The following is a 25,208-nucleotide window of genomic DNA, read 5'->3' as shown; positions in this document are numbered from 1 at the left end:
TGAAAACAGGGGCCAATCATACATAATTGCTAATGAAATCAAAACACGGACTGAGCCAACCTTAGCGATAGGGGAAAAGGTTTCCACATAATATATACCATATAATTGAGAATATCCTTTGGCAACCAGTCGAGTTTTCAACCGTTCCACTCTCCTATCTGGTAAATATTTAACAATATACACCCATTTACAACCAACAACATGCTTACCTGAGGAAAGATCAGTGAGCTCCCATGTGTAATTGTGTTGAAGGGCAGAGAGTTCCTCTTCCATAGCTTTACGCCACCCTAGTGAGGTAAGAGCCTCCTGGACATTCTTAGGTGTAGACATAGAAAATAATAGAGAAACAAACTGGTGATGTGAAGCAAAAAGGTGAGAAGCAAAAACATAATTAGATATAGGGTGCAAAGTACAACTTCGTTTACATTTCCACAATGCAATAGGAAGATCAAGATTGGAAGGCAACTCGGGTGTAGAAGAAACTAGATCTGCAGACGAAGTAGAAGCTGATAACTCTAAGGGTGGCACATTGGGTGAAAACACTAAATTTATTTGCTGATTTTAAGACAGAAGACTTTTTCAGGTCTTGGGGAACAATTGCAAGCATTGCATCTAGAAAATTAATTGTGTTTGCATTATAGTCCTCTCTGGATGCTGGGTGGAAGAAACTAAATTTTGATGACAGCTGTTTTGGAAATCCAGGGCCATTGGGCATTGGTAGGATAATAAGGGGAGAGAATGGAAATATGATTGCCATGTTCTCAGGTCCTATTCAGCAAGGTGATTTAGCAAGCGCAGAAATGAAGGCAGCAGTGTTTGGTGTTGAAAAAGCCAAGGAAATGGGGATTGATAGATTGATTGTTGAAGGGGACTCAAAAACTGTAGTAAAGTGGCTGAAGAAAGGGGAGGGAATAATTTGGCAGTTAAGGAATGAGTTCAGGCGCTTCAAACAGGCTTCTAAAGACATGATGATTCAAATAAGATGGATTAGAATATCAGCTAACAGTAAGGCTGATGATCTATCTAAGCAAGGAGTTCAAAAACAATCTATATTTTGGGTTATATTATAATTAGGAGGATGCTTCTGTCAGGTTACCTTTTGGGCTGTGGTGTAATTAAAGGGATTGGTTTTGCGTTTGTTTGGGGCTGTGATGTATTTAGTGGACAATGTGGAATGCTTGTCCGCACAACTTCTTGTTGTACTTGATTTTCTAATTAATGAATTTTTCTGTGTTGCTGACCAAAAAATAACAATAATAACATGAGAATTTAAAAGTTTAGGAGTCAGGTGAATTGCATTATGACTCATACCAGAACCATAACTTCAAGTCATATGATCAAGCAAATATATTGTTAAATCATGCCCTAACTCCAGTTAAGATATATTGGAAGCAAAGTGTGGCATATAGGATTTTCAGAAGGTAACACCTAAAATATATCAAACACATCAAAGATTCAAAAAGTGGAATTGCTAGATACTTGGAAGAAATGGATACAACAATGGTAAGAAGTTCAAAGGCTGGTATATTTATATGGTACACATTACCAAAATATAGATAACACAAAAGGCATGCAATAAGGCATTATTAAATAGAGATGAAGATTTTTTTATTGGTAGTAAATAGAGTGAAGATTAATAATGAACACAAACCCGATTTAGACCTCCTGAAACTTCCATCCAAACTTGGACCTGGGGTTGAGTCCAAATCTTTTTGTCGAAAACCTGATCCATTGTGAAATCAACACAATTATCACTTAAAAAATGTTGTCAGAATTAAATTTTTAGCAAAACAAAATCTACAATATCCTGCAAATGTAGCACTCTTAAAAAAGGAAGGTGTTAGCCAAATTTAGTTGGATATTTAGGGATGGGCGGTCGATCCCTGGGGTGAAAGTCTTGTTTACATGTTAAGGGATGTTATGATGGGGCAAGGTAGCTGACAAGCTAGCATTTTTTTTCCTCTTTTGGTGGGTACATGTGCACAGCATTCTTTCCTGTACCCTACTGTTGCTTCCCTTGCGTATCAATAAAACTGTCGCACAAGTTATTCGTCAAAATTCAAAAGCAAAAAGGAAAAAGAAAAATTCCAAGCTTGTCACTTGTGTTGCAGCCTTTCATGATAGGAAAAAGAAAAGAGTAGAAGAGGTAAAGACCCTCTCAGGGGCATGATTAGAGATTAAATGGGTCTACTGTGTCATATGCAAAAGGCTAAATTTAATAAAGATTGTAGTGGAAGACGATTCAAAATTAATGATGGACTGGATGATAAAAAACAGTAAAGAATGATAGCAGTATAGGAATCACAAGAGGGAGATTATACAGCTGGCAATGGAATGGCTGATACTTTGACAAAACAAGGTGTAACTAGGGAAAGATTGTATTGGATTTGGTTGTAATGTTCTAATGTAGAGCTGGAAAGCAACCTATTAGGACATGGCCAAGAATGATGCAGCTACTTTGGGTTCAATTCCTTCCACAGGATTATGACCAATACTTGTTACAACAATACCAGAGTTATGTGCAAGGTATATGTGGGTTAGGAAGTATCCATCTGATTTTTTCAGGCTTTTAGTTTGTAATGAGCTGATTGAAACTTCATCAATAAAGGCTACTCAGTTTATTGGGGGTCTCAAACGAATCATACAAGAAAGAGTTGCTGGCCAATATGTATGGGATTTGAATGAGGCTATTCATTTAGCTATTGATGCTGAAAGGAATTTTGAATGATACCCAATTAGAAACCAAACCTTGGGAAGAGACTACTTAGGTAGGATAGGTGAGAAACGAGAACTTGAAACAACAACATTTAGTGGTCATTCCAAAGAGGCACTGGTTGAGAATGTCACAGTAAAGGTAGTCCGTTGGATTAAAATGCTGCCGGAGGAGGTATGGATCTGATTTTCTGATATGAAGGAGGTGTTCGTGAGCTAGACTGGAGGAACAGTTGGCAGACTTAAGTTGTTAGGTAGATGTTTGGTGGGATGTTTTGTCAATTCTGAACCAGATGTGGAGGCAGTGCAGAAGCGGGCAATGGATGAGTGGAGTCCAAGTGGGTCTTTTCAGGTAAGGAAGCTCAACACGGGATTGTTCCTTTTCACATTCAGAAGTGAGAAGGAAGCTCTTGACATTCTCGACCTTGAACAAGACCGTTTTCGGTTACCAGACTTGAGATTGGGAAGATGGAATCCTCTAGTCGGAGCAATGAGGAATGTGGGGCTGTCGAGCTGTGTCTGGATTAATGTCTTTGGCATTCCTTTACATGCCTGGTGTTTCCAAACATTTAGAGACGTTGGGAACGCATGTGGGAGTTTCAGGTTTGTAAACTCAAGAACCATTGAGTGGAAGAATCTAGTTTGCGAACGGATTTTAATCAAGGTGAAAGAAGTTCATCTTGTTCCAGTGTCTCTGTTACTTCATTTTGGTGGCGAGCTTTTTGATTTAAGAGTTGTGGTTGAAGGAACTTACCCTAGTAGTTGGTTGGACAATTTTGTCTACGAGAAGGAGAGGAATGGGCTCCAATTTTCGGATGGATCGAATTGGAAGTCGAACAGTCTGGTAGTAGAGGTAAGGCAGGAGGGAGTTCGGCTTCAATCCAGGCACCCTTAGTCAGGGCACCATTCGCGCATTCGGAGGACGCGCCGAATCGTGTGAAGGGCTGAAGCATGCGAGGATGCTTCAGCCCCATTAGTGTGCATTGTCGTTAGTTGGAGTTAAGCAAAACGAGCGTTCACAACCATCCGCCCTCCTCTCCTCTCCTCTCCTGTCGCAGACGAGACATCTTTCCTCCCTCTCTCTCTCCCCATCCACCTGGCGGCGACTTTACAACCATCACCGCTGGCAACAAACAACCATCACAGGCGACGGGATCAACCTCAAGTATTGTTTTTTTTTGCATCTCTTCTTCTTCCATGAAAACTAACCTTAATTCTGATTTCCTCCAGAGTAGGGCAACTGTCTAATCCAGCTAAAGTCAAGGAGTCAGCAACTCGCCAACAGGGATCCAAAGAGAGAGGTATTGCAGCCAAGACCAACATTTCTTCTTCTTGGGACTATCATTCATGAACCCAGCAACATAGCAATTGGATGTGTTGGCTTCCTCCGCAGATTCATTGAGGTCGAAAGCATGTCGAGGGGCGGACTTATCACTTGGAATTTCGATCTGTTGTAGGCTGTCCCATATACAATCTATGTGCAACCGCTGGATCCTGTCCCGGATTGGCACCAAAGCTCGTAGTGAGGATGCAGCATCGAGGTTTTTGCAGCAGGAGATGTTCACACCAACCAGCGTTTTCCAGAGCATGCCAGCCAAGTTCCTCATTCCTATCTCTATGATGTTATTACAGCCTTGAACCTCGAATTTATCCAGTTTTGGGCAGCCACGGGAGATGACTAGCAAACTAGAGTCAGTGAGATCCCCGGTGTTCTTGATGGACAAAGACTCCAGCCCACAAAAACGATTAGGGTTGAAGAAGAAACTTGAGGTTAATCTCGCCGGCGGTGATGGTTGTTTGTCACCGGCGGTGATGGTTGTGAAATCGCCACCGAGCGGATGGAAAGAGAGAGGGAGGAGAGATGTCTCATCTGCAACAGGAGAGGAGAGGAGAGGAGCAAAACTAACGGGGATGCACACTATCGATGCTTCAGCCCTTCACACGAACTCGGCAAGAGGTTGAGGATGAGGGCAAATTGGGGAGAAAATTTTTAAATGAGGACAGCTGGACTGAATTATGTCTCTTCGAGTCTCGAAGCTTTGGAAAGGTAAAGAGGGGAGAATTGGGGAAGGCTCTTAAAAAGGGTGGAAGTGGTGGAGTCCAATCAGAAGAAAAGGTGGAGGTTGGAGCCATGCGAGAGTTATTAATCTCTGGAGATTCAAGAAGGGTGAGTCCCGTGAGGGCGGTGGGACACATCGCAAATCAAGAGGGAAATGGGAAAGGGTCTGACATGGGAGCCAAAAAGCCTCAACCATGCACAAGACGGGACCCCTGCGATGAGATTGGAGGGGAGAACGGGGCCCACCTCTCTGGGTCTCCATCAATTAGTCGGATCAATCTAGGTGGAGAAAAGCCTAGAAGAAGAGAAGAGGTAAGAGAGGTGACCATGTGGAAGAATACCACCATTAGCGAGGTAGATGATTCTGATGATGCTCGGAGCAGGGGCGGAGTGGTGCAGAAGACTCTCGATAGTAGGTCAACCCCAGCTTTGAGTTCTAAGTTGAATGACAACCTGAGGAGCGGGGATGAGCGTGTTGTTGAAGACAAGATCATTTTGAGGGAAAAGGAGGTGGAGGTAAGAAACCTAGTTCTCTTTTATTTAGAAGATGCTCATGGTGATAGCCTTGAAGGGCATGAAGCCTGTCACCACTCCACGCCCTTAGCCGAGGACACAATGTGTAACCATTGGGTTGTTGAGGAGGTGGTGGTAGGAAAGATAGGTGTGGATTTAGGTAGGAGGAGGGAGGCCATGACTTTGCTTAATGGTGTCGTCTCGACTGAAGTATGTGGCTTGGTTGGGGCTGGACATAACAAGAATTTCAAGAAGGTTTATAAGAGGAGGGGTTGCATCCTTTCAAAGAAAAAAAAATTAGGAAATGACGTTGAGGGTATAGATTTCCAGACTAATTCTAACCTTGAAGAGCACGTTGAGATTCAACAGAGGGGGGAGGAAATAGAGAACAAGTCTCACCCCACCGACAAAGACTATGATAAAATTTCGGAGAGGAAGGTGATGAAGTCAGGTAGTAGCTTATGGAAGAGGCAACTAAAAGAGATGTTGAAATTGGCAAAAGCTTGGGTTTGTTTTTCTGGGGTGGCGAGGATTTTACTGGGAAAACTTTCAAAGAATTTGAGAGAAAGAAGAGAGAAGAAACTCTAAAGGAAAAGGCAAACAAAGGTGGGAGATGGAATGAAGATGCCGGCTGTCAAGAGAAGGTGTTCAAAGGGGAAGATTAGATCACCGTCTCTACTAGTTTTTGTTGAAAATAGTGATGCAGTCGTATTAGGTGTAAAGGCATCTGGGCCTTGTGTTCCTTGAGGTGTCTTCAGTGTTTTTCTAGTTGTGCTTCTGGTGAAGGGTCAGAGTCAGTAGTAATGTTATTCTCTCGGGTGATTGCTTATCACCTTCCTTATGTATTTTTCTTTTTATTTTAATGAAATTTTATTTTACTTTTCAAAAAAAATTGTTCTAATGTAGGAGGGTTGGTTGTTTTGCCACCCAAAATTGAGTGCCCAATGCTCATGTAAATACATTATTTTTTTAATAACCAATCAATAAAGTCATTGTTATCCATCCAAAATAAAAGTAAAGACCCTTTTCCCTTTAAAGTGGGAGGAGGAAACCTACCCTTATAGTTGACAACCTTTTATATAGAGTAGAAATAACATAAAAGTCACCTTGTCTTGCCACAATGAGAAAAGAAAGCTTCCCTCTCCACTCCCCCTCTAACTACACTGTTGACCAAGGAGTTTGCTGATCTTCGAAACCATCTGAACAAGCTGTTATCCCAGGCTGCTAAAAAGTGGAGAATCACTTCCCTTATGAGTGTCTTAAAGACCATCAATAAAAAAAAAAAATGTCACAGAGATTATGCCCCTTTCAGATAGTATCTTCATCTAGACATCTATTCCATCACCAGCCACCACAACTGAAGTACTTTCCACTTCTAGTATCCAACATCAAGGAGTAGTAGCCTACTTTTAAGCCATGTAGAGAGCCATTTTTTTTCTTTTGATAGGTAGTAGGAAGTCTACCACTCTCACAAACTGATTTCACTTTACAACTTTGCCCAATATACTCTTCCCTAGTAGCCCCTTATTTGGCTAATGCATCAACCATGCTATTAGACAAACTTTGTACCCATTGAATTCCTATTTGAGAATTTCTTTTCAACCATTTAAGCTTCTATGTTTCATTTTTTCTATTCCTTATCCTACTAGAGCTCAAAATACAGCTTGTAATTCTCCTAGGAACTTTAAATGTTCCCCCATTCCCAAGGGGCTGGGCTTCTCCATTGAATAACCATCAAGGTTGAAAGGACCCATTCATTTTATTAGCATTTAGTTGGATAAGATTTTAAGTTACCTACCAAGGTGGCCAAGATTTTGTGAATCTAATATGCTCTGGGAAAGTTATTGGCATTTTACTAGCAGAAGAGAAGGGTGTCCTTAGGTGGTGGGGTATGTAATGTTTAGCAATTTTTTTATTAACATTTTATAATAAGGCCATTACCCAATGTTGGCCCCAGCTATTTGGGATCTTGGGATATGCACCTAGAAAGAGGGGGGAGAGAGAGAGAGAAAGGGTAGAAGATAAGATGATTTATCTCTAAAAGAATATATGAACATTTGTACCTTCTGCATTTTTATGATCATCAATAAAATTTGAAGTCATTGATCAGAAAAGGGGTAAATCATTAAACTCCTTCATAGTGGAAACTTGTAGATGAACCAAAATATTAGCCCTCCTTGTCATTACTTGGTTTAAGTTTGAATTCTGCTAAGAAAATCTTGGTTTTATCTCCGCACATTGCTAAGAAAATAGCAAAGGGGGAATTCTTCAAATCAGCTAATGCCATTCTTAGAATTTTCTGTGATATTTGTTATAGTTAATAGAGTCTTATTAAATTTGAGATTACAAGCATATATTGTTGAGGCAATGGTAAAATACCCTGAACACAGCTTTTTTTTCCGATAGATAAACATGTAACAAGGCATTATTATCAACTATTTTCCATATATCCCAAAACCCATGCCCAAAATATGCCTTCTCCAACTCTTCGTAATCTCCTAGTCCCAAAACTCAATTAAGGCAAGCAACATACCATCGGTAAATAATTTCCCAGTATTGTTCTGCCCATAACATATCCTTTGACTTATTTCTTTCAAATCAACTAGCAAATGACAAATAAGATGACACTCCATATAATTATCCGGAATTGCAACTGCCAGACATACTACAAATGGTTTGCTTGTATATTTGAAATCAAACCATAATTTCTTGAATGATGAGACGAAGAACTTCCACACATCCAATGCCATCAATCATTCATATCATCAGAAGATGACTGACTCATCAGTTTTTACATGTAATGCACTAGTCAAATTGTAGCATCTCTGCTCTGGAGGTGATCGTTTATCGGATTACCATCCAATGCCTCCACCCTTCAAGGCACTAAATTTCATCAAGCCAAGAAGTTTCCACCTGGTTTTGGAAAAAGCACAATATCTTAATCTCTCTAAGAAGTGTTCTTTCTACAAATTGACCATCAGGAAAATTCCAATCCACACTTCCTTCAACCAACAAAGGACCCCTATGTATCCCACCTCCAAATCAAATAATGGTCTTATAAATACCAGATACAAGCCCACGCCCTCATTACCCATTTCATAGGATTCACTAGGAGTTACACAATTACCTGAGCCTATAAAACCTAGAACATAAGTCACATAGTTTATCAATATTGCATCATTCATCCTCCAACATCTTATCTTTCTGTCAATGCCCACCGAAATTGATATTGAAGACAAAATCATGATGGAATTGCATTGTCTGCGCAAATTTCGTTATTCCTTTCTATCCAAAGAAAAAAAGACCCGAAATTTGAGAAATGAAGATTGACTTTTCTTCATTGTACAGCTAATCTCTATCATTCTGTATTTACCAATCTAGAAATAAAAAATGTAGGCACACATGTACATTGTGCAACCAGACCAGACCCAAAATTTTGCTGCTTTCAGTGACGTGGCTGATGCAACTGAAAATCAGCAAAACCAACCCAATACTAGAATTTTCGTAAATAACTCCACATCAAAGCTTCTCCAAACTGTTTAACCCTTGCCAGGTCCAGTAACATCTTAACTTTCCCCTTTCCTAATTATTTATCCATCAAAAAGCCTAAAATTTCTGTGTAGTTTAGAAATTTCTCTGCGAAAACTACCGACAAAATAACAGCTATTTAGGCCATAACAGACTCATAAAATCCAAATCATAATCAGCCAAACAAAAACGCAACAAGCTCTTTACGGTTGAACATCAGCAGCAACACACAGTTACCCTTTTTGGGTTTCTCCAAAATGCAATCTTTAACAAAACTCACCTAATTTCATCGTGACGCCGAATCCAAACGAAACCCAGCAGAGACACCACGAGCACACAAGCCGAAACTCCTCCGAAGCTCTAACCCTAACATCCTTCACTCAATGCAACTCCAAATGACCATACCCCAGTCCCCAACTCACCAATCAACCAATGCGGACACAGAAGAAGACACCCAACAAGAAGAGACCCTCGAAAGCCCGAATCCTGAACCGAAAAACACCAAACATGGCATGAGAGACCCACACCCAACTGCATTTTCGACCTCACAAGATCACCAACTCCATGCCCTCACTGTAACTCCGGCGCCGGCGCCGGCGGTGGTTCTGGTAGCAGTGCCGGTGGTGGGCGCACTCGCTGCTGCTCTTCTTTTCGTGCTTGTGCTGAGTTGTTGCGCTCTGCAGCATTTCTTTGAAGGCCACGCAAATCAAGAAAGAGTGGTTTTTAAAGCGCCACACGACAAACGAAGCTCGCTAATCAACAAAAAGCTGGAGAAAGAAAGAAGGAAAAGGCCCCCACAAGCCCCATGCCCCCCACTAGTTTTCAAGTCCTACCTTAGCCGTTGGTCCCCCTCCCCCTCTGAAAACGATTCGACCTGTAATTCTCACTCAACTTCCAGTTTTGTTTTTGCTTTCCCAGCAGTTATTGGCTCCACCGGACAGCGGGACAGGGCAGCCTCTACCCACGCATGGCGTTTGCGCCTTGTCATCACTGCTATACTACTATCTGTCCTATCCATTATACTTCATCGCTTTAATCTCATCATGCGGGCCCCTCTGATCGATCCTACTAGCCATATGTGGGTCCCACCTGTTTGTCTACTTTGGACCTACCTGACCTCTACACATGTGGGTTGATCGTAGGGACCCACATGATGGGATTAAAGTGATGATGAACTATAATGATAGGACAGGTAGTAGTATAGCAGTCATGATAAGTGGGGTGGGGGATAATTCATATGCCAGAAACACAAGAACCATGGATTGAATTTGAATCCACCTATTTTACCTTGCCCTAATGGCATTGAGTAGCCTACCTTTCAAATATATATATATATATATAGAAAAACTAAAAATGGCATTGAGCCTGGTCACGCTACTGCTATACTACTACATGTTCTACCCTATCATTATAGTTCATCGCTTTGATATCATCGTGTGGGCCCTTATGATCAACCCACCTTAGATAATAAGATAAGATGTATAATCATACATGGGTATTACGGTATTACCTGTTTGCCCACTTTGGACCCATCTGGCCCCTACACATGTAGGATCCCTTACACAAATGGGCGCATTTCATATGGTCCCACCTATTCTGCCTTGCCCTTCATCATTGTTCCCCTACTGGAATCTACTCAACAGTAACACCCCATCTAAGTTCTGATGAGGTTTCACAGGTGATTGTCATGGTTTAGATTTAAAAGAATATTTGGCTTTTGATTAATATATGTTAGGTATTACCTTCATAATGTAACACATGAAGTACCTAATAATTATGTTGTATTATTGCTTCACTCTTCATTTGCTGTTATTTTATTAGTTTACTATTTTTATATTTCTGACATTTATGAGTTTGTCTTGTCATTTTGACCATTCAGAACAATAACCAGGGGGTTGGAGTAAACCCTACATCATTTGCTAGAATATATTCTTGCACAGCCAACCAGCAATTGATCCCTTCTACTCCAATGTTTTAATAATTATTTTCTTGAAGAGGGTGCAAGGTAAGCATGAGCATGTTAATAGTTTAATAGAAAAGAAACCATACTTCATTTTATTTATATTTATATGTATATCTTTTATCTGCTTCCATCTGATATATTTATTGTGTTTGGATGCAACTTCAACAAGGTAACAAGGTAAGACTTTTGGGGTTTATCCAAAAGAAAGAAATGGCTTTTTTCACAAAATCGGCCCCTTATGGCAGAGCATTCAGAAGGAATGGGCCCTCTTTTGTTTGGCTTGCTCAGAATTAGGTTTTGTTTTTAGGTAAATTTGGACAGTAATCTGATAAGGAAGATTTCTATTGATGGTAATTATAGGAATTATTTTAAGAGGATATTAAAATTTTAATGACAACACAAATGGTTCTTTTCCTTAATAATAGTGAAGGTGGTGGTAGGTGTAACAGTCTGTTTGTCACTGCTGGGAATGTGATTGGTGGTGGTGGTGGTGGTTAGAGGTGTTGATGATATAGACATTAAGGACTGTTTGATAATGGCTGATGAAATGGATGAACTGAATGACTTATGGTTTGTCTTTTGGTTGGATAAAATAATTGAATAATATAACATTGGAGATGTTATAATCAACCCTATTTCAATTTCAGCCAATAAGGAGATTACTACCTCCTGAATAACTTATTCACTAAAAAACAAAGCAAAAAACTGTACAGATCAACTACTTCAGCAGTTATCAAATGGCCTCTTAGAAATGGTAGTTTGTGCTTGTGATTTGGCCATATAGAAAATCCACGTGGATAAAATGTTGGCACTGCAACCTTTGGCAGGCTGTGACAAGATTCTTTGATGACAAAAAACAAAGATTAAAGAACCCCACAGGCCACAGCCCCACAATTGGCACATACCCATGTTTTAGTTTTGTCTTATGTGATTGAAGGCTCAACAAGAATAGTTAGGTTCATCATTTGTGAACCAAACATAGAGAAATCAGAAATGCTGAGCTGATCCCTAAGTCAGAGAGAACCTCAGCCATTCACCATTGGATATTGAATTCAAAAAAGTGACCATCTCAAGAAACCCATTTCCAATTGTAAATGCCAAGTTCATTCCACCATGTTGGAATATCAATTATGAAGGAATATATCTTAGGTCGAAAGTAATGCATTAGACTGTGAACAAACCTGGAGCATCAAATCAATGACCCAAAAACCAGGTCATGGAATACTTGATTTCTTTATTGACGCAAGAATCGGATCATTTAAGAGTTACTCAGTTATTAGCCCAATTTGTACCGTTACTTCAATCGATCCGTTTAAAACTTTTAAAATAACAGTTTGAAATGTAGTGAGAACTGGTAGGGTGACAATCATTCTCAAATTAAGTAGGGTTTGAACCAACTTACGGTGGCTCGGTTGGTAGGATCCATCTTTTGTATATCAGAAAAACTTACAATCAATCAATTAAATGGATTTTCACCAAAATTCAATGGATCTGATTGGTCAAAGCCTTTCCTATGTCTTTCAAGTATGGTAGATTAATTGATCAATTGAAATAAGAAATTAGCTGCTCCAATAAAGCCGTTGCATTTTAATCTCTAATAGGTTTAAAAGTGATTTAATCTTATTAATAGTAGTAGAGCACATTTAGACATGCACTTTGGAAAATGATTTTAAAGGTGATGTTGGGGTTAATGATGATTCCTCACACTTGATTTTTCAAAAATCGGTGATTATTGTATAGCTCTTTAGTCTTTATGCAATACTTTGAGTTGTAAGCATCCTTCAACTAACATCTGAATCGATTCGAGGGCATTCTTGGATTTATACAAAAGTTTAGACTTCAATTATCTGATACCATACATATATAGAGCCCAAAAATCCAAATTTGGTGACATCCAAATAATGGAAATCCAATATTGTTTACCTCTTCATCTTAAGACCCGAAGTCAGAACCAATTTCGATCATTTGATTGGGATCATTTTGATTTTGAACATTATCTCACATCAAATCATAAATCCAATATCACAGGTAAATAGAGCCCCAAAATCCAACTCCAACGGTGCCCAAATCACTAAAATCTTATATCATTTACCTTTTCATCTTAAGACTTGAAATCAAAACCAATTCTAAACATTTGGTCATAATAATTTTAACCATAAACCTTATCTCACATAAAATTAGAAATCGAACACCATAGGCACATAGAGCCCATAATTCCAAATCTAATAACACCAAGATCATCCAAATCTGACACCATTTACCCCTTCATCTAAGGACCCAAAGCCAAAACTGATTTCGACCATCTGATCGGGATCAATTTTGATCCTAAACCATATCCATAGGAGATCAAAAATCCAACGAGTAGATGCATAGAGCTTGAAATTACAAGTCCAACGATACCAAGATCGTTCAATTCAGAAATTGTTAACCCATCCATCTTAAGACCCAAAACCAAACTCAAACCGAATCCTTCATTCGGAATCTTCTTCGCTATAACTTTGAACCTTTGGACCCCACACGATCAGATCTTTCTCCTAACCTCTAAAACCATCTTAAAATTTAAAATTTAACTATCTAAGGAGCCTCAAATCAATCAAGCCAATCACCAAAAATTGGAATGTTCAATTTAGGTAAATAGATGAAATTTTCCACTTATTGTCTTAATTAATTGAAAGGATCTCTTCCAAAATTATCTTAACAACCCTTTCCCTTAGCCAATCTCCCTCCAAAAACCCTTTAAAACTTACCCATTAATTTCCATATTCTCAAATCTCACCCCTCCATTTCCCTTCTAGAATCCTCCACAAAAATCTATAGATACCCCCTTTCTTCACATACAAGGACACATGCTAACCTAAAGGGAGAAAACCATAGAGAAACAAAACTTTAAGAGAGTCTCAGTCACATCCATAGCCACCCTCCATATCCCACGTCCTCAAACCTCTAAAAAACCACCCTCTATGTCCTTTTAGTCCCACTAGTAAAAGTGTATGCGCATTGCACGTGGAAATATCAAATGATGTTGATGATAAAAGTCAACAACCAAATGACCTTACTGGATGAACAATTTACCTATTTAACCGGGAAAATGGACTATGACTAAGACATTAATTCATTTTTTTTTTGTATTTTAGCCATTTCTATCTTTACTAACAACAATTCTTATTTTTCAAACATATGTTTGTTTAACATGAAGAATATATAATATTAATGTATGTTCAAAATTTTCTATAAAATTTATAAAAAATTCTATATTTTTATTTTTTATTATTTAACACATGAGATAATATAAATTACTTATTTTCCAAGAGGAAATGCAATTCCAATATACTATTTGAATATTGGTTTTTAATATTGTGGTCAAATCAATTATTTATATATATTATATATGTTATTTATTATTTATTTATAAATATGTTATTTATATTGCATTTTGTAAACTTCTTATATGATGAAAATAGTTGAAAAAATACTTATATTTTTTGTTTTTCTTTATTTCAACTATTATACTTTCTTTTCCTTTTAATAATTTATTATTTTTTAAATTAAATCAGGTCGTATCAAATTTGGATATCCAATATATTGATCGAATTCAAATTTGAATCAATATTTATGAGATTCGATTAGATCTCATAAATATACCCTGATTCAAATCTGATTAGATCTATTTGCATCCCTACCAAACCACTTGCCTACAATAACCTAACTAATTAAATCTTTGAACCAGCTAACATGGTTAGTGGGGTCATGTGTTAGACATAAATGCTCTTTATTTTTAGGGTAAATTTCTTAAACTACCCCTAAGGTTTAGGAAATTGAGTAACTATACCCCTATTGTTTCAATATTGTCTTAAAGTACCCTTACTATTTCTGACAATTAATGTATAGCTCCCTTCCCGTTAATTCTCCATCACATATTGTTTACATGTGACTTCACGTGTTTGATTTAATTTATATTATACCCAAGATACCCATTGATTGGTTACCCTTCTACTCAAATCAGCAGCGGTGGCCAACACAGAGATGGCATTTGATTAAAGCTGTTGTGAATCAGGGAGGTCATCGGAGATCTCCATACAGAAAACCTAGAAAGAGCTCCACCCAAAGACCCAGGAAACCCCCCGCCGAGCAAACCAGCAGCAACTCTTCTTCCATAATTTCTCTCTTTATGGATAACTAAGCAACGTGGTCTGCCATTTTCCCCAACGAGAATGATGAACCTAGCAACGGCTTCATTTAGTTTTAGTTATCTCTCTCGATCAAAGGACGGACAGCGGGGATGAACTCTTTTTGTAACATTTCTCTATTTACAATTTTTTATTTTTCCTTAAAAACTGAAAGTTGAAACTAGCTTTTAAGGTATTCCGAGGTAAAAGGATTCAGATGTAAAGTTCAAGCAAAGATCTCACAAGGTAAAGGGATTCGGAGGAGGGTGTAAGACAGGGGTCTTCAACATTTTCATGTTACCAATGAGGACGTGAGGCACAATGCTATCTTCCATAATCACAATATTAACCAACACCACCCTTTCTGGTACAACCTTCTCTCCCTCCACCTTCGCCAACGCATTGAAGTGCATCCTCACCGATTTTGGCTTCGTCCTTCATTCTGAAAACCCCCTCTAGTTCATCCCTTCCCTTTTAGGAGTGTCTGTGTCGATGCCTCTCTACCTTCAACTCTTTATTCACCTTTACACCCAACACAAAGTACAGTAGTGCCTTGAACCCCATCAGATTTTGGTTCAAGAGGAGTAGGAGATCGAGCGGATGGCATAGGTTGACGAACCTGGCGCCCTTAACTGTCACCACAATGCCCTCCACTAAATGACCTTCTTCAGCACATCAGCGTCTACATCATGTTGCAAATCATGGAAAATTCAGAACAGAGGATTCCAAATAAACAAACAAAAGAAAGGAAGGGAAGCTCATAGGTAACAATGGGCAGATCCACGTATTCTCGTCAGTTGACATCTTTGAAAAGCTTAAAAGAGAGATTTATAGAATCCATAAGGGAATAACCCAGAAAACCGCTTTGATTTAGGATATGTAGCCAATATGAAGCTCTAGAGGTACCTCATGCAATTGAGCCTACTAGATGTCAGGTTAGGAGCTTTGCATGTCTGCTATGCCCGGTTCTCTGGACTGTCAAGTCCAAAGAGAATAAATGGGTCATTGTTTCTCTCTATCAGCTTTGGTTTTGAGGAGGAAGGGGTTGCCGGTTAGAGTAACGGGACGAGGTAGGGGTAATATTGGGTTTTATAAGAGTTTTAACAGAATATTAATGGATGTTAAAAGTAAGGGTAGAGTTAGTCAATTGTCAAAAGCAGTAGGGGTAACATTAGTCAATTTTCAAACAGTAAGGGTACACTTAGTCAATTAGCTAAACCATAAGGTTAGTTTAAGAAATTTACCCTTATTATATCCTAATTTTTATCTCATTTCTATCGTTGATGAAAATAATTCTCATTTCTATCGTTGATGAAAATAAGGGTAACATTAGTCAATTTTAAGAAATTATCTACAATTTTTTCCATAAAAAAATAACATCATGTGTTGATCCATTTGACAAGGATAGTTGAACCACTAGCCCACCATTTGGATGGAAAAACCATTCTTTTTTCAGTTGATTTTAAATCATGTTTTACATTTTCATCATCAATAAAAGTAATTTTTATTTCCGCATTTATTTTTGCACGTGATAGTACCAAATGATGATGATGATGATGATAATCAATAACCAAAAGACCTTACTGGTTGAACCATTAACCTATTTAACCAGGAAAATGGACTATGATTAAGACATTAATTAATTTTTTTCTTTGTATTTTAGCCATTTCTATCTTTACTAACAATAATTCTCATTTTTTCAAACATATTTTTGTTTAATATAAAGAATATATAATATTAATGTATGTTCAATTTTTTATGAAATTTATAAAAGTTCTATATATTTATTTTTTATTATTTAATTTATGAGATAATAAAAATTACTTTTTTACTAAGAGGAAATGCAATTCCAATATATTATTTGAACATTGGTTTTTAATATTGTACTCAAATCAATTATTTATATTATAGTATATATATTATTTATATATAATATATATGCTATTTATTATTTATTTATAAATATATTATTTATATTGCATCTTTGTAAACTGTTTATATGGTGGAAATAGTTAAAAAAATACTTATATTTTTTTGTTTTTTATTTCAACTATTATATTTTTCTATTTCTTTTAATAATTTATTACTTTTTTTTTAATTAAATAGGACCTTATCTGATTTGAATATCTATCATCTTGATCGAATTTGGATTGAATCAATATTTATGAGATCCAATTGAATCTTTGGATCAGATCATATTTGAATATACCCCAAATTCAGATATGATATGATCTGTTTATATCCCTACCAAGCCACTTGCTTACGATGACCTAGCTAATTAAATTATTGAACCATTTGATATGGTTAGTCGGGTCATGTGTTAGACATTAATAGTCTTTATTTTTTATCCTAATTTTTATTCCATTTCTATCATTAATGAAAATAATTCTCATTAATCACACTTTTTTATATAATGAATATATAATATTATAAAATGTACCAAAAAATTATCGACAAATTTCTACATTTTCTAGAATTTTATGTATTTTATTATTTAATAATAACCCATCACTTGGATGGAAAAACCATTTTGCTTTTCCAGTTGATTTTAAATCATGTATTCCATTTTTTTCATCGGTAAAAGTAATTCTTATTTTCACATTTATTTTTGTTTAAAATAGTGAATATATAACAATAGAATTGTATCAAAATGCTTTATACAAAGGTTATATTTTTCTTTGAGTATGTATGTATGCATATATTTAATTAATATTCGTTACTTAGCTATGACATCATAGATTGACCCATTTGACCCAGAATGATAGATTATTGACCTACCTACCATCTAGATGTGGAAATGGTTTCATTTTCAAATTGGTTTTAAATTTTGCATTTCATTTATATCATTGATAAAATAATTATTTTTGTTTATATTATTAGTAAATAATATTATAGGTGTACCCAAAATTGTTTCATATTTTTTGTACTATTCTATTTAAAAAAAATTAATTATACATCATGGGTTAACCTATTTGACCGGAAAGGTTGAACCACAAACCTACCCCCTAGATAGGAAGATGGTTTAATTTCCCATTGGTTTTAAGTTGTATATTTGATGTCCATCATTAATAAAATAATTATGTCTATTTTATCATAGTTATTATTTAATATGACAAATATATAATAATAGAAATGTGTCCAATTTTTTTCTATATTTTTTGTATTTATTATATTTCTAAATTTGTATTGTTTATTTATGACATCATGAAATTATCCATTTGACCCAAATGGTTGAAGTAGTTACCCATGACTTAGAAGGAAAATATGATTTCATTTATATGTTTATTTTAAAAATATAAAATTTCATTCTATTAATAAATATTGTGTATGGATTAGTGGAATTTAATGATGATAAACAAAAGTATATTTTTATATTTCTAAATTTGTATTATTTATTTATGACATCGGGAAATTATCCATTTGACCCAAATGCTTGAACTACTTACCCACCACCTAGTTGAAAAATATGATTTCATTTCTATGTTTATATTAAAAATATAAAATTTCATTCTATTAATAATTATTGTTATGGATTTATTAGTGGAATTTAATGATGATAAACAAAATTATAAATGTTGGATTCAATGAAAGAGAATGTGATTTATTTAATGACTTAAATGTGAGACTTAATGAGAGGTAATTGAATGTATTTGATGGTATTCTTTTAATTACATTTTCTACACTTTCAATAGAGATGAACTAAATTCAAGAGGAGGGGTATTTCAGTAAAGAAAATTTTCAAAAGCCAATACCTCTTCATTCACACTTTTATAAGTAGTATATATAAAAACACAAATCAAGCATAATGTTGTGAAAGCATACTCGACAAAATTGTAATGTTTCAATCCTATATTTGCACACTTCAAACCCATTCCCAACATACTTTAAACGTCAAAAAACCATCTCCATGCAAACTTTCAGTCCGCTCACATTATCCTAAAACTAAAGAAACCCCAATTTGTCACTACATTCATGGAATGAAGCATGGAAACTACTAGAGATAAACAAAAGATTGTGGAAGTTCAGCCATTATATATCTTACACCACTCCATATAACCAGCTTCTTCATCCTCTTGTAATGTTTGAGGCTTTCCACCGAGTTAGGAGTAATATTTAAAGACTTCAAGAGAAGCCAAGGAATGTGTAAGAAGGTTTGTCACTTTTATCAAATCGATTTTGTGATCATGCTTCAAGTAGTCCTTGTGCTCCAATCCCATTTAATCTCCTCCATATGTTTTCTCTCATGATGATAGAATTAGAAGTGAAATTTAGAATTGTTACTCTTATTTACTTGTTGAATATTAGTTTTTTTTTTTTTTAATTCAATCACCATTCTTAAGATCTTATGTGTTAGACTTATGTTCACCGTATATCCTCTAAATTCATTTTTTTGTTCAATTGTAGTTTATTTATTTACTTTTTTATACTTTAAGTAGCATTGTCATCTTCTATATTCACTTATAAATATGTTATACTAATCACATGGCATCTCTTTTGAGAAGTGTATTTAGGTTCATTAGATGTTAGTTATGAATATGTCATTTTCATTTTCATTTAGGGATTTCCTTTTTATTAATAGAATAGGGTCAGATTATGGAAATTGATTAATGCCACTTAGAACATTACATGTGTTTTACGCCTATTGGTTCTTATTGATTTTGTTTTTTTTCTTTAATTTGTGTCTTTAGTAGCCAAGTAGGATTGACATCACATCCATTTAAAGATGAATATGTAATACATGCAAGAGGCTAATTATGTATGCACAATGTCTTTGATTTGTTGACTTAGTAATGACTTAATACTATATATTCTTGTTTCCGTAAGGCATTCTTTGCACACTTTGGATCTCTATTATTTTTGGATTTCAATTGGTCTTTTTTTGCCTTTTTAACATACATCATATAGGATAATACCTTAAGAATTAGCTTAGAACAAGCACTCGGTCCCATTCTAATTTTGTAATTCAATGACCTATATTGACATTTCATCATTTTCCCTCAAGTTCAATAGTTCGATCAATTAAAACACTTTGTAAATTTTCCTCATAACAATATATATTTAGTTGCACTAGTATTTGTGTACGTGCTTTGCACATGACAAATTTCGTGATAATGATAGTATATACACTACATTTTCAATTTTTTTTTTTGCAATTTCTTTTTATATTTCTACATCTATAAAAATTACTCTTATTTATGGCATTTATTATGGTTCATTAATATAAAGATATGTCCCAGTAAATTTCTTGCAATGGTAATGAGAATTAATAAAATTCTTATTATTCTTATTTAGCATTAATAAAATTCGTATTATTCTTATTTATTATGGTTCATTAATAAAATTAATAATTTTTATCAGTTACCTTCATCAGAATTTTATTTGAATTCTCATTACCTTTGTAAGAATTAACTTCTATATGATAAATCCAACTTTACCTCCTTTAACCGGTGAAAACCTTATATGAACTGCTAAACTGCTATAAAAAATATCATTTACTCTTGTAGATATCTTGCCATCTAATGTTGTGGGTAACGGAAATGAAAAATTAACCCACCATATGGTTGGAATAAAAAAGATAAAGCCATCTTCTACCTTAATGATCAAGAATTGAACCAATGAAAATAGGCTGAAAATATTTAAAAAAGCAAGAAAATAGTTTAAAGAACAAATTGCTCATCCATTTGCAATTTGGAAATCTCTTCATGGTGGTTAATGTGGCACAACATTGGCTATTGAGAACATAAGATGTACTTTCATGTTTTTTTTTTCTAATTTAAATGAAAGAGTAAATTGCTAAAACCTCCCGTAAAATTTTTTATCATTGTTAAACCCCCCCAAAGTTTAGTAAATGCAAATAACTCCCATGAACTTTTTGACATAGTTGCAAGTAGACCCTCTATTAGAATCTTTTTAACAAAAAGCATAAAATGTCTAAAATACCCATGTATTTACTTTTGACCAAAATGTTTATTTTCCAATTTTTTCTTCATATCGATCACTACCCCAATCCATTGTAATCTATTTTTTGGAATTGATGTATTAAATTCTCTTTTTTTGTTGCTCATAACATTTATTTTATTTTTTTATTATAAACCAACCTCAATAATAACTACATGGGTATTTGGACATTTTTCATGCCTCTTGTTAGAGGATTTTACAAAGGGTGTCTACTTGCAACTGTGTCAAGAAGTTTAGGGGAGGTGATTGCAATTACCAAATTTTAGGGGAGGTTTGGGTAATGGTCAAAAACATCAAGGGAGGTTTAAACAATTATCATGGTTTTTTTTTCAATTATTGAACAAGAAGAGGGATTTTTGTGTATTTTCCCTAACAATCATTAAATGAGAATGTAAAATAACATTTTTACCATTGACTTATTTTACGATTATGAACAAAAAGAAAGGAGTTTTGCAATTTTTTTTTTTTTTTTTGTAATAAGCATTAAATGAGAAAGAATAGTCATTTCTTGATAAGCCTAAAATGAGAACAAATTTACATATTTACCACTGCTCATTCTCTTATTCAAACCTTAGAGATGGCATATTTTAGTTTAGTGAAAATTCCATAAGCCAACGACATCTATTTGTACTTTTATAGATAGTATAGATTAGTAATCTTTTATTTATTTTTGCATTAATAGAGTAGTTTAAACATTACAATCTATTTTGCACCTATGAATATTCTCATTTAGCCCTTTTTTAACTCACATCTTTTATTAACCGATTTACTATTTCAACATAAATCTTTTGTCACATTTTAATCTCTTATTCATCTTGCAATAGTTAGTTTTCTTCCCTAGTCTTACTAACCTTTGTAGAATCAATCATCACATAGGTTTTTTATTAGAGTTATGCTTAGAATAATGTAATTAATTGTTTAATTATTCTATTTACTTATTTATAGTCTTTTCTCTTAATAGATAAAATAATTGCCTTCCTTTTTACATCCAAAAAATTATAAAATATCCCCAAAACATTGGTAGAGTAGAAGCATGTTTCTAAGGGTCTGTGTGGGGTGCCTAACACCTTCCCAAGTCCCCAAACCCTAAGAATCTCTATTCCATTGGGAAATGAGCCACTAAGAAAACTTTTGTTTTTTTTTTAAAACTCAGGTTTTCCTAAATTCCCAATTCCCAAAAATTTAAGTGGCGATGCAATCCATCTATTCCAATCATCTTTCCTCCAAATCTGGTAGCCACAATTAGAATCAAGGATTTTTCAAAAATCTCCCTTTTCAAGGTATTTGGTGTCATTTCCTCCATGTGAGTCAATTATTGAGAAATCACCTTTTTAGTTGTTTGGTATTGAGTATCATGAGTGATTATTTTTAATTGAAATCATTATTCCATGTGCTACATTACCATAACTTAGATGCCTAATGGTATAAATGGTAGATCCACATCTAATGGTCAAGATTATGTATAATAGTGTTTTTGTAGGAAATTTCCCAACAAATACAGGAAATAACAGGAAAATAATAGAAAAATGCAGATTTTTTTGCAAAAATAATAGATTTTTATGGGAAATTTCAGAGAATAACACAACTTTGTAGAAATTAACGAAAAATTAGAGAAAATAATAGAATACTACATTTTTTTTCAAAAAATTGTACAATGTTGCAAAACATTGCAGAAATTTGGTTAAATAGAAGAAAATCAAGAATTTATGGTGAAAATAATAAAGTTTTCAAGAGAGTTGTAGAAAATGGCAGAGAATAACAGAAAATTCTACATGCAATTTTAATTTTTTGCAAAAAATTGCAAAATACCATAGAAAATTGCAAAGCTTCGTTAAATAGAAGAAATTGCAAAGTATTTAGAATTTTGTAGAAAATAGCATAAGAATGCAGAAAATCTAGAATTTGGGGAAAATAGTAGATTTTTGTTGCAAAATTGCAGAAAATAACAAAATTTTGTGGAAATTTGCAAAAAATGGCAAGGAATAACAGAAAAATCAAATATAATTACAGATTTTTGCAAAAAAAATGTAGAAAATAATAGAAAATTGGCATACAATCGAAGATTTTGTGCAGAAGTTTGCAAAATCTTATACAAAATTGCAGAAATTTCATTAAATAGCAGGAAATTGTAGGAGATCTAGAATTTTGTAGAAAATAGCATGAAAATGCGAAAAATCTAGAATTTCGGGGAGATAATAGGTTTATTTTTGCAGGAAAATTGTAGAGAATAACATAGTTTTATGGAAATTTGCAGAAAATGAAAAAAATAACAAAAAATATAAATAATTGCAGATCTATGGTAGAAAAATGACAAAAAAATGGCATACAATTGTAGATTTTTGCAAAATTTTGCAAAATATCAAAAAAATTGCAGAAATGTCATTAAATAGTAGGAAATTGCAAAACATCTAGAATTTTGGGAAAATAGCAGACTTTTTGTAGGAAAATTGCTAGAAATAATAGAAAAATATCATACAATTGCAGTTTTTTTGCAAAAAAATGGCATGCGATTACAGATTTTTGTATAAATTTGCAAAATATCACAAAATATTAGAGAAATTTCCCTAAAATCTAAAATTTTGTAGAAAAAGAACATATTTTTGTATGAAATTTGCATATCTTTTACAAAAAAAATTGCCAAAATCTGTAGAGGCTTATTTCATATAGTGGTAAAATGCAGATACTCTAGAATTTATGGGAAACTAGTAGATTTTTTGCAAGAAAGTTGTAGAAAATAATCGAATTTTGTGGAGAATTGCAGATAATGGTAAAAAATAACAGAAAATAGCATGTAATTGCAGTTTTTTTGCAAGAACTTGCAAAATGTCACAGAAAATTGCAAAAATATGGTTAAATAGAAGAAAATTGCAGAAAATCCAGAACTTTGTAGAAAAATAGTAGATTTTGGTAGGAAAGTTGCATTTTTGATAGAAAATTGCATAAATCCATAGTAGGAAACTGTAAAAAATAGAATGAAATGCAAAAAATCCAAAGTTTTGTAGAGAAATAGTAGATTTTTATTGGAAAATTGCAGAAAATAATAAAAATTTATGGAAAATAACAACTACTTAGTCATTGTCTTATATATCATAATAATGCAATAATAAAATGTCGTATCAAAATGAAGTTTAACAAGGAATTTAAAATTTCCAAAAGTCCTTGCCAATAATACTGGCAAAGCTATTGATTATGACTCATGTGTCTCTCCCATAAAGCATTGGCAATATTATCTTTCGTTGCGTTTAGCTCTATGATAGAATTGGAAGAAGTAACACATTGTTGATTCACAACTTCCTTATTGCATTTATGATGCAATGACATGCTTGCTCTCTGCCAATTTTTAATGTGTGCATCGATACATGCTTCTTATGTTGTAATAATGAGCCATTGCATGTCTAGGTTATAGCATGACATGTTATTCAAAATGGGGAATTTACCTTTCATTGCCCAAAGCAAATGCTTGATTACAATGCGTAATAATAAGTGTATATAGTTAAAAAAATCCTCATTTGATCTAAACCTATAATGGTGCCCTTAAAAATCAGATAAATGGTACTTGTGACTAGTATAAGGAGTAAAGAAATCAAGTGCAGTAGCAAAACTAGCATCAATAAGATAGTATTTACTTGTGTTTTATTCTAGTTGTGAGAATAATGAAATAAGTGAATAAATGAAAAATGAGTCAAGCATTTAATTATAATCACCTGGTGGAACCACAAAAAACCATATGTTTGGCCTATTAATGGCTTTTGCAAGGATCTTAAAGTCATGTATTAAGCTTTCCCAACCTGTATATATAAATGTGAATAAAATGTCAAAATCACATATTGCTAATACATTTGAAGTGCAATCCTTTTTCCTACCTTTATAAGGAATTTGCTCTACAATTAACACACTAGCTAAAATTTGTATGCAATCCAGAACCCCCAAGCAATCTCAAATACCATAACATAATATAATTATAGTTCTCTTTGAAAGAAAATTGAATAATGAACCAATCGATTAATCTCAAATGGAACAATTACCTTAAACATTGGGTAATATCTCTCTAAAGTTCTAATGAATGTCGAAACTATAGTGAATGGTGGTGGAGTTACAAGCTTTCTCCCTAACTTATAGATCGCTATAATAACCTTTTTGAAATGTGTGTTAATTGTCCAAGAAGAATGCTATGCTGGAAGCATTCACCCATAATATGGTTTCTCTCATTCTGACCAATTGTTAATAGGAAGAATGTAAAAGACTTTTCAACTATAGTGCTTCATGTATCTTTTAGATATCCCTTCTAGGTAATAAGATTTGCTAAGTT

General features: G+C 34.6%; 1 protein-coding gene across 8 annotated transcripts in view; it reads right to left on the bottom strand.

Annotated features, from left to right (window-relative positions):
* LOC148852593 (uncharacterized) overlaps positions 1-9,604 on the bottom strand; it is a 41,415-nt gene extending 31,811 nt beyond the window's left edge. For 4 of the 8 annotated variants that reach the window (XM_088946963.1, XM_088946960.1, XM_088946959.1 and 1 more), the window contains exons 1-3: positions 9,093-9,604; positions 1,652-1,723; positions 210-315 (exon numbers count right to left, since the gene is read on the bottom strand). In XM_088946963.1, the coding sequence (XP_088803089.1) occupies positions 210-315; positions 1,652-1,678 (133 nt within the window). In that variant the 5' untranslated portion in view covers positions 1,679-1,723; positions 9,093-9,604. The remainder of the gene's footprint in view (positions 1-209; positions 316-1,651; positions 1,724-9,092) is intronic. The other 4 variants (XR_016099669.1, XM_088946966.1, XM_088946965.1 and 1 more) reach the window with 2 other exon arrangements.
* Between the last annotated feature and the right edge of the window lie 15,604 nt (positions 9,605-25,208).

This window comes from Nelumbo lutea, chromosome 5, assembly GCF_056320005.1.
Source record: "Nelumbo lutea isolate HS-2025 chromosome 5, American lotus-T2T, whole genome shotgun sequence".
Classification (NCBI taxonomy): Eukaryota; Viridiplantae; Streptophyta; class Magnoliopsida; order Proteales; family Nelumbonaceae; genus Nelumbo; species Nelumbo lutea.
This window is presented reverse-complemented; position numbering and strand designations above follow the sequence as displayed.